This window comes from Coffea arabica, chromosome 10c (assembly GCF_036785885.1).
Source record: "Coffea arabica cultivar ET-39 chromosome 10c, Coffea Arabica ET-39 HiFi, whole genome shotgun sequence".
Lineage (NCBI taxonomy): Eukaryota > Viridiplantae > Streptophyta > Magnoliopsida > Gentianales > Rubiaceae > Coffea > Coffea arabica.
In genome coordinates, this window is record NC_092329.1 from 46,247,502 (window position 1) to 46,256,291 (window position 8,790).

Below are 8,790 nucleotides of genomic sequence, written 5' to 3' on the forward strand. Positions count from 1 at the left end.
TCCATAAATGAATTAATATCATCATCATATTCATCATCACTATCAAGTTGAGAGTTACAAGTAGTTACCTCATCATCACCAATGGCCATGAAAGCCATTTGGGTAGATTCCTTTTCTTCTTCGACTTCACCTTCTGAGTTGCGGTTATTCCAAGTGATCTGAAAGTTGTTCAATTTTGGTTTTCGTTCAATTTTTCCTTCCTTCTTTTTCTTCATTGGACACTCGCTCACATAGTGTTCAGGTTGGCCGCACTCAAAATATTTGTCAGTTTACTTTTTATTGCACTCTTGCTTCCTTTTGTTTCTTGAGTTGTTGTACTGATTTGGGAATGGATTGTTAGGTTCTCCTTTTTTGAATCTTCTTTTGTTAAGAATTTTTTTAAAACTTCTTGTGATGAGTGCAATATCAGTGTCATCAACTTTCATATCTTCTCTATCCAAGAAAGCTGAGTTATGTTCATCTTGCGAGGCTTTTAGAACAATACTATTTCTCACCTTTGTATCTTTTTCCTCTTGCACCTTGGACTTGAGTTTCAACTCATAAGAAGTTAGAGAATTAATAAGAGATTCAATAGGCATGAAATTTGGATCTCTAGCTTCTTCAATGGCAGTCACTTTACTCTCCTAATCCTTGGATAAAACATTTAGAATTTTTCTATTTTTTTCACCTAGTGAGTATTTCTTTTCCAGCACCTCTAAGTCCTTAATGAGATCATTGAATCTACAATACATCTTATCAATGTTTTCATGAGGTTCTATCTTAAATGATTCATACTTAGTAACTAGTATTGATTTCTTTTGTTCTCTTACATTCTCACTCCCTTCATGAATTTCTTTAAGTTTATCTCAAATCTCTTTTACAGATCTACAGCTTTTGACTCTAATAGACACATTTGAATCTAGAGCACTGTATAACACTCATAACCTTGGCATTCAAAGTGAGATGGGTTCTATCATCACCAATCAACTCATTTCTAGTTTTTTTTTATTTTGGTCTATAAGTGATTTCATCAATTATAGAGGCATTATATGGACCTTCATTGACAATAAACCACAGTTCGATATCAATAGATTGTAAGAAAATAATCATCCTTTCCTTCCAACTCATATAATTTGATCCATTGAACATTGGCAGTCTAATGACGGATTGTCCTTAAAAAAATATAGCATTGTTGGTTGTCATTTTTACTCCAAAGTCGATTGAGTTTAATCTCTAGGAGACCAAACTCTGATATCAATTGTAAGAATCGAAGACAACCTAAGAGGGGGTGAATTAGGTAATTTTAAAAACTAGCCAAGTTTTGAGTCACTTTTAAGTACCTGTCATCTTTTTCTAAAAGATCACACAATGGAGCAATTAATGAGAAAGTATAAGTGCTTGTGAGTAGAAGAGATGAACAATTTATATAGTAAGACAGTAAGTAAAAGAGATAGAATATCAAACCAAATAAGAAACTCCTCTTGAGTTTGAATATTACTTTAGTGAGCAAACTTCTTCAAGTTGATCAACTTACAACCAATCTTTGTGTACAAAAGAATGATCACTTCCTCCTTACCCCAAGCTACACTTGGTCAAGCAACGAAATTTTACTATCACTCGAATAACCCTCACAAAGCTACACTATTGAAGTAATTGAATCACACTAGGAAAGTTTATTGAAATTTACACAACTAAGATAACAAATATTATTTGAAGAGTATTTTCCTATTAAAATCACTCTTGATCTGATGTAGTCTCAATGTGCAAAAGTGTTTTGAAGTAGTTGACTTTGTCCTATTTATATGAAACCAAAAAGTTCTTCAATTAATGCTCCCAATGGATAGAAGGCAATTGAAGAGTCAACTAGCTGTTGTCAGTGTAGGACGTCCGGTAGACCATTTTCTTGCATCCGAACATGAGCAGTGAGCTCAAGAAATCTTCTTGAATTGTTTTGGATGTTCGGTGCCTTCAGTGTATGCGTCCAAAAGTAGGAAATGAAACTGAGAATTCTTCTTCAATTCTTTCAGACGTTCAATGCCTCCAAAGCTTTGCGTCCGAAGTGTTGCAATGTTTGTCGGACGTCCGGTGCTCTGATGATGTGCGTCCGATCTAGGTCAGTGAATTTAGAAGGAAAGACTTAATATCTTCGGACGTCCGAGGGTGGAGTTCTTCATACGTCCAAAGTTGCGCAATGGTTGTCGGGCATCCGATCCAGTTTTCTTGTGCGTCCAACAGCAGCTTCAGCATCCTTTGTGCTTAATCTTTGAACTGGTTTTGCTCCATTTCTGAAAAGGTCTATTGAAAGATCATTAGTAGCATCTATTTGTTTTGTAATCATCAAAATCTACAAACTGAGATTAACAAACTCAGCAAAGAAATTTTGCATCTAAGAGCTCAAAACTCAAGCCTCTTCCAATGTTCAAAGTTGGAAAAATTTCCAGCAAGAGAACAATTTGAAGAAACAAATTTTCTTCCCTAAAACTCTTTATTTTTCACTCAAATCTAACATGCACGTTAAGATTAATGTGTTTTAAAGGATATTGAGCAACAAAGTGAGATTTTTAGTCATAAATCATGGAGAAAAACTGGTAAATTCTCTATCTCTCTCTCTCACTCGGTTAGCTCAACAGATTTTCAACCAGATTCTTTCAAAATTTTTCAACCAAACTACTAGTTTTCTCACTCATATCCATGGCAAATACACCATATATCATTTTGAACATAAGAAGAAGCATATGACATGAGTTCTTAGCAAACAAATGCATCAAAGTTTAGAACACATAGTTGAAAATCAAAACTAGTCATCACATGCATCTATATTGAAATTCCAGCAACATATAGCTTAGAAAAGTGAATTTTTCATTCACAAACCTCCTACATTTTGGCTTAAAATTTACATACAACTAGAGTGCTAAATAGTAATAGAAAAAATGAGTGGTTTATACCAATTTTTACGTTCCTTTTCCTCATAAATCAAAGATGGAAAATGCGGGCAATTCACTCTTCTCCCTCGGCTCTCTCTCGCTCTCTCTTTGTCTTTGGTCTTGGAGTGAAGAAGAAAAATGAGGCTAAACTCTCTCTCCTCTCGGTTTCAAAATACAGGCAGCTCAATCTTCTCCCTCGGCTTTCTCTATTGTGTTTTGATGTGAAGAAGGAAATGACTCAGTCTCTCTTCTCCTCTTGGTTACAAGACAAGAAATGGGGCAGGTTGGTTGCATGGTAGTTTAGACATATTCCCTTGGCTATTTGGTCATTTGGCAAAATTTTTGACACCTACCAAGAAGTTGGACATTTGTCAATTGCATGTGTTGTTTCAAAACTTTATTCAACTAGGGCCAAACTAATTTTAGTGGTCACACTATTGCCCCATTAATTTGTTCTAATTAGTACAGTTCCTATAGAGATAATCATGCAATAATTTAAAGCATTCTTATGCATTTAAACTATAAAGAAACAATTAAACACATAGATCATTCAATATTAAGATAAATGAAATGTGATGACTGGAAAAATTTTCTTATATATTTTTTTAAAATTTCCTTTTATTTGAAAATTATTACTTTATAATAACCCTACTACTCAATCACTCCACAATAAGTGCAAATGAATCTAGAAAGTAGGGTTTCACTTTTCGTGTTTTAAGTCAGCATGAATTAGGGTTTTAAGTCTATCCGTAGTACGGCTATCGATATGAAGTGTGGATCAAATTTGGGGATTAAAAGTGAGTTTTAGATGATATTAAGTATGTGATTAGAAGTGATAATAATAAGTTAGTGAATTATAAGTTAAAAACTAGTATACGCGATTTAAGGAAAATCGGCTCGAACCGACGGGTATCGTTTGTTACCGGGTAAACACACCACTTGACCCATACTTTATTACCTTAATTTTCTCATTTTATTTCAGCTAATTAACCCTCAAAATATCTCATACATTAGCCACAATATTTGACCAAGAAAACAAGAGAAAAGAAAAAAAAATTGAGATGGATTTTGGTGGTACAAGTGGAGGCTATCCAAGAACCTTTGACCCAAACCAAGACCAAGTCTTATAACCTTTCTTAGCCTCCAATCGTCTCCATTTCTCCAGCTGAAAATCGTGAGCTTGAGGGAGAGAGAGAGCAAGAGAAAGAACTCCATGTCATCTTGAGTTTGATCCATTTGAGTGAGAAAGCAAGATTCTAAACCGATTAAATCATTCTTTGAGCACTTGGAAAGCTTGGTGTGCAAAAGGATTACAAGAAGAAGTGGTGGATAACTCTTATAAGCATCTTTGAGAGGTATATGGGCTGACCATCACATTTATTTTCCTTAGTCTTGTCTAAGTTGAGTAGTAACTTGTAATCTTGCTTGTGATGCTTAATTCATGTGATTTTGGATGATTGTAGTGATGAATTTTGAGTTAGGGTTTGAATGGTTCACTTGAAATTCCTATTGCTTGGATGGTATATGGTATATGTAAGTTTGTATAAGAGGTTGTGGTAGTGATTGAAGCAAGAAATGAAGAGATTTCCCTTTGAAACCCCAAATTCCAGATTTCAGTTTTTCACCTCCCCTGTTCTGACCGGTTTTGTTTGACTATGTTAGAGGCCAAATTAGGCTTAGAACAAAACATGAAAGTTGTATAGAATGATGTTTTATAGTTTTCTACAAAATTTCAGCTCAATCCGAGTACTGTAGCATGTGAAAAGACAAAAATGCCCATGACTGCCATAGGTAGAACGTTATGGACAGTTTTGAATATTTCACCAATCTGGTCGTGTCTTTTCACCATGATATGTACTGAACTAGTATTTAGCCAAAACATAAAAGTTGTATTATTATGTCTTGGCTTTCCACCGCCACTAGAAATGCCTCAATCGGATTTCGGTAGCCTGAGTTATTGTCGATTATGCATAGTATGGTTAACTGACATGTTTGTGAGATTCTGGTTCTATAATTCGAAATTTTGACCTAGATATACTACGAACTGGACTAAGTGGTCTTCATCAAAGTTGTAACTCTCTGTCTTAGCTTCGAAGCGGTATAAATTGCACCTCAATCCGATAAGCGTAGCCTCGTTTGTGTACATAAGGTTGCTCTAAGTTTTGGATTGTTATTATGTTTCTTTCTTGTGGTTTTATTTCGGATGTGTTTGAGGTATGACTGAGTCCCGGCGAGAACTGGGCAGGCGGTCCACCGAACCCTTTGGTTTGCCTTAGGGTGAGGTGGGGCTGTCACATGAAATGCATTTGATCTTTTGGATAAATGTAAATATGTGGATAAATTTTCAAGCTGTCACATAATGTTTGTATCATAATAGATGAAGAACAAAGATTTAGAAAGTTTTCTCTTACACTACAGAGAAAATGGATAACAGTGAAAATTCAAGCCGAGGTCGCAAATCGAGAGGCAACAGAGGATTAAACTTAGGTAATGAAACAATGTATATTTCCTACCATTATTAAACCATTCTTTCCTTTTTTTTACATGCTGTATATATGCGAGTAATATTTATTCTTAGACAAATATCATTCATTCTAATGGCAATTAATTTTTGTGGATCTTTTAGATTTTGTTGTTTATCTATATTCTGGTAAATTTTCTTTCCATCTTAAGTTGATAGCTACTCCTTTTATGTGCTTTTGTGTTGATATATGCATATAAAAACTGACATGTTTCTTCTTTGACTTTGTGTGTGGCACTTAAAATGTTCAGGGATAAATTTTAGGACATGAAGTTGTCCAAAAATAGATAAGAGAGCCTATCTCTCCAAATCTTAATTTTTTAATTAAGCTTTGACTACGGATAAATGTAGCTAGAATAGTTATTTTTGATTTGCTATTATCATTATCTTTTCAATTCTTTTTTGATTGATTTTTTTAATCCCTTTCAATTTAGGGAAATCTTTTTGTCTACTTTATACTCTTTAGAGATAGATCTGATGAGGCGGTAGAGTTTTTGGAAAATATTTTAAATATTCTTTTATAGATTTAATTGTATTCTTGATAAAACTTCTAATTCTTGTAAGAAAAAGTTTAAGAAAAACCTTTGTTTAGGCATTAAAAATAAGTTTTTAGGAATTTAAGAAAAATATAATTATTCTTTTCATGCATCCAAGAAAAAATATACTCGTTGCTTTTTTAGGCATTTAAAAAATATATAATTATTATTGGAAATGTATTTTAAATAGCAAATTATTAACCTTTTAAAAATGTAATTTTTTTCTACTCTTCAAATTTTTTATTTTTTAATTGGATGCATTAAAAGAAAATCTGAATATTTACTCATGTTCACATTAAATATAAATCTTATCTTTCCAAATTAGTTGCAACAATAATATACCTTTTTAGCCAATCACCAACCGTTTATCTGAAATATAAATCATCTATACCTTTGCGAATAGTGGAGTATATCAATTTTTGCCACGTGTAAAGAGGAACAAATTTGATTTTCATTAATAGATAAAAAAGGATGATCATTTTTGTCATTGCTTCAATTAAGAATTCAACTTTATTGTGTATTATCTTAAGGAAACATATCTCAACTATTCCATATGATAATATTTTAATTGTTAATATTAATTAATTGAATAAGGGTTTGGCCCTGAACCTAAATACATATAGAAGCAGATCATTCTCCAGTGTTTGTCTTATTTAGGTCATTGATTCCATGAAAGCCATAATCTCATAGAGTTGAAAGAAACTATAACACATTACAGTGCTAAATTGATATGTGTTAACTTGCTTTTTAACTTCTAAATATCATTTGACTAAGGTCGAGGCTCCGAAAATTAGAGATCTTCATTTCAAATCTCCTACCTCCTCCTGTATTCTCAAGTTTCATCCCTGCTCCACCAAAAAAAATTCTAAACATCATTATAGCACATGCACTCTAAAAAAGAAGCCTGTTTTCAAGCTCTAGAAGGGGATACACTTGTAAGCTTCACTTACTCACTTAAGAGACCAATATCATGCTTTGCATTTTGTAAAAAAATTATCATCTTCTAGTAATCACATTGAACGCAATCTTGGATTTGCCTTAGTACTTCACTTCTGGAAGATTCCGTGTTCAGTTTCAAACTCTAAATCCAAGGCATCCGTTACAATTCATAGCCACTCATTGCTCCTTGGTTTTACAGTAATGGACAATTGGCATGAAAAACGAAGGAGATAATTTTTTTGAAGTTTTGTTTTGTAATCTTTCACAAGAATAATGCATGATGCATGCTACTAATTCCAATACATTTGGAAAAGAAGTTTGGGCATTGAGATGTTTGATGCATTCACATGATACATATTAGCTTTATAGTTGTTGGATTATTTAAAACATATAGTTATCATATTTCATGCCAATATTTGATATATACTGCAGCTGTATCAATGATTATATCGATACATAAAACAAACAAATTAAAAATAAAAGAAAAAAGTTAATAAGATTGAACTAATTAAAGACTTTTAGTTGTATAGGGAGTAAACAAATAGATAGAGGGCAGATAGTTAAAAGATGTTTTTCATTACACACGTCTTTTATATTCATTTCAACTTTGGTGATGCGAGAACCTGGAGATGCTGCAAATAATGTGACTAGAAGCCCCGGTAGTGCTCATGTCAACAACAACAGCAATGTCAGGATGCCAATGCCACACCCAAGGCAGGATCCTGAGCATTTGTTTACAATAACTAACATCTGTCGCATCATGAGGCATATCTTCCTACCCAATGCAAGGGTATTCAAGGAGGCTAAATCTACCATTGAAGAATGTGTTTCAAAGGACATTAACTTTATCACTATGGAAGCAAATGAACGCTATCACAGCGAGCACTGCAAGACGATCACTGCTAAGAATCTTACATATGCTCATGCAAATCTTGGATTTGATAGTTATGTTAGTCCTATCACTCTTTACTTAGAGCGATATCGTCAAAATGAAGCTGCTCAAAATACCATGCATGGCGATGCTTTTGAGAGGCACACGACTATTTTTCCGAATGTGCACACACAAGGCCATCCTTCCATGCTTGCTCCTGCACCATCTCATTCACCTCCAATTAATTCAACTTTTCAAGTTGGTGCTGATGAGCAAGCATTCTTTAATCCAACCCTGATGAGCAAGGAATTCTACTTTCAAAATTCTCCTGGTGCTAGTCATGGCGATGGCTTTGACGTTGCTGGGCTTTCGTCAAATGCTGAGTTTCCAAGGACATTTTTTCCCCACGATTTTCATCCAGGGCCTACTCTTCCACATGGGTCTCATCCTCATGGTCTAGGCCTTGATGGGCAGTAAGACTGTAACTTTTGCTTTGTGTGTTTTGTATGCCATATTGTCAAGACACTACCATAAGTGCCACGTTGTTCTTGTTATTTATTGTATTGTTATTATTGTTGTTGCTACTGGACGTGAGACATTATGATGTTTGAATATTAAAACTAAGTTTACATCCTCTTACTTGGTAAGTTATTATTGTTGTTACTCTAAGACGTGAGATACTATGATCTTTGAGTATTGAAAATTGGCGTATCTTATTTTTTGAATTTTTTAAATATAGTAATTGGCATACTTATCTTAAATGTGTATTATCTCATTTCAACATATAATTTTGATTTATAAGTTAAATTGTATTTTGCATGATTATGGGCCATATAAAAAAAGTTATAGCACTTGATTTGAGTTAAACAAACAAGCGATATCACTAATTAATTTCCAGTATGAAGATAATATACTAATACAATTTTAAAGTACAAAATACATATTCGAATATATTCTTCTATTTCACAATGAGGTATTTTGTTCTTTTTAAGTTAGTTGAGTTTATAATTACAGTAATTT

At 33.5% G+C, this 8,790-nt stretch overlaps 1 protein-coding gene across 1 annotated transcript; it reads left to right on the forward strand.

Moving 5' to 3' along the window:
• The first annotated feature begins 7,512 nt into the window (after positions 1 to 7,512).
• Positions 7,513 to 8,247, forward strand: LOC113714119 (uncharacterized). Its single transcript, XM_027237916.1, has one exon. It carries the CDS (start codon positions 7,513 to 7,515, stop codon positions 8,245 to 8,247), a length of 735 nt encoding a protein of 244 aa, XP_027093717.1.
• Positions 8,248 to 8,790: the final 543 nt, after the last annotated feature.

Coding starts and splice junctions, on each gene's coding strand:
- LOC113714119 (XM_027237916.1), top strand. CDS start 7,513: ATGCGAGAACCTGGAGATGCTGCAAATAATGTGACTAGAAGCCCCGGT.